At 44.3% G+C, this 1,637-nt stretch overlaps 1 protein-coding gene across 1 annotated transcript in view; it reads left to right on the forward strand.

Annotated features, from left to right (window-relative positions):
- Positions 1-5: 5 nt before the first annotated feature.
- The window catches only part of LOC109952534 (von Willebrand factor A domain-containing protein 5A-like), a gene marked incomplete at its 5' end in the record, with an annotated part of 8,070 nt that continues 6,438 nt past the window's right edge, over positions 6-1,637 (forward strand). Inside the window, 6 exons of the mRNA XM_020587669.1 lie at positions 6-12; positions 339-505; positions 596-710; positions 830-1,005; positions 1,096-1,184; positions 1,274-1,418. Of these exons, the coding sequence (XP_020443325.1) occupies positions 6-12; positions 339-505; positions 596-710; positions 830-1,005; positions 1,096-1,184; positions 1,274-1,418 (699 nt within the window). The remainder of the gene's footprint in view (positions 13-338; positions 506-595; positions 711-829; positions 1,006-1,095; positions 1,185-1,273; positions 1,419-1,637) is intronic.

Here is a 1,637-nt window from a genome sequence, read left to right on the forward strand (position 1 = left end):
ACCAACCTCAGGGTAGGACAACAAGCCTAACATTGTTATTTTAGTGTATGTCAAACCTATTTTGTCAGAGTGCCAAATTTACTGTAGACATGCTGATGGAAAACACTAGCAGAACAGTTAAACACATTTTTACCAGTTGTAATGGTGTTCCAACCTCTGCCTCTTGAGCGGTGCTGCATACAGTAAATCTGGACTGCTAGTCATGTTTTGACTTACAACAGCAGCATTTATTTTTAGGATCTTCTCTGGTCATCCAGAGCTTCTTCTGGACTAATAGTTCACAGTGTGTAATGTCTTTTTGATTGTAGTATTTCTAACCTGTCTGACCTTGTTTGCAGGTAGTGAAGGTGCTGGTGTCCAGGTGACGTCTGTTCCAGCCTCTCTGGTTCCCTACAGTCTGTCTTTTTCTGCTCGAGTGTCCTCTTCTCGTCCAATCTCTAAAGTAGAGTCCAGCAGTTCCCTGGACCCTCTCCAGTACCTCAACACAGAGCAAACCCAGGCCACGGTGGGTAGACTGCTAATGTGTCTGCTGTGTGTGGTTGTTCTCCATAACTCAGCTTTATTTATATTGATGAGTGTGCTTTGTGAACTACAGATGAAATTGGCTGCAGTACACAAGTTTGACAGAGATGTTGAACTGCTGATTTATTACAAAGATGCCCACCAGCCCACTGCTGTGGTAGAGGCAGGACAGGCCTCTGCCAAACCTGGTGAGTGCAAACTAGTGATGATGATACTTTGCTACCCTCAATGTGATGCTCATTACTTCAGTGCGTAGCAATAAAAATCAGGTTTGTGGTCATTTTTCTGCCTTTGCTCTGTGTTTCAGGCACTCTGATGGGTGACCCAGTAGTGATGCTCAGCCTGTACCCTGAGTTCCCTCAGGCTGTGATGTCTTCAGTCGCCTCATGTGGAGAGTTTGTGTTTTTACTGGATCGATCTGCGAGCATGGATTATCGTACCAACAACAGCAAGCCACAAGAAACTCGCATTGGCAGTGCCAGGGTATTCAGCTAGTGTTAACTTCATCCTAAACTCACTGATATTGTCTCTCTCACATAAAAATCTTCACTATCGGTTTTCTCTTGACTTCAGGATACTCTACTGCTCCTGTTGAAGAGCTTACCGATGGGATGCTATTTCAACATCTACAGTTTTGGTTCCAGCTACGAACACATCTTCCCGTAAGTCAGTCCTGTCTTCAAGACTGAAGCTTAATGATGAACGTGAATATTGGTACATGTTGTATGTTTATGCAATTGTGTTGCGGCAGTAAGAGTGTGGAGTACAGCCAGACATCCATGGAAGAGGCTCTGAAGAAAGTTGAGGAGATGCAGGCTAACCTGGGAGGAACTGAGATCCTGAGGCCTCTCGACCACATTTACAGTCAGCCCTGTGTCCCCGGTCATCCAAGACAAGTAATCTAAACAAATACACACAGCCTACACAGGTTCAACAAGAATTTCTTGTTGCTTCCACAGTACTTTGTGGCTTTGGCACACACTGAAATGTTCTCGTTGGTCTCAGTGGAGCCTCGTCACGGTGGAATCTTTGTCACATGGCAAAAAAAATCAATCCACCTGATCAATCATTTAATGGTAAAATGGACTGTATTTTATATAGCGCTTTCTCACAGT

This window comes from Monopterus albus, unplaced genomic scaffold (assembly GCF_001952655.1).
Source record: "Monopterus albus unplaced genomic scaffold, M_albus_1.0 scaffold8.1, whole genome shotgun sequence".
In the NCBI taxonomy this organism is placed as follows: Eukaryota; Metazoa; Chordata; class Actinopteri; order Synbranchiformes; family Synbranchidae; genus Monopterus; species Monopterus albus.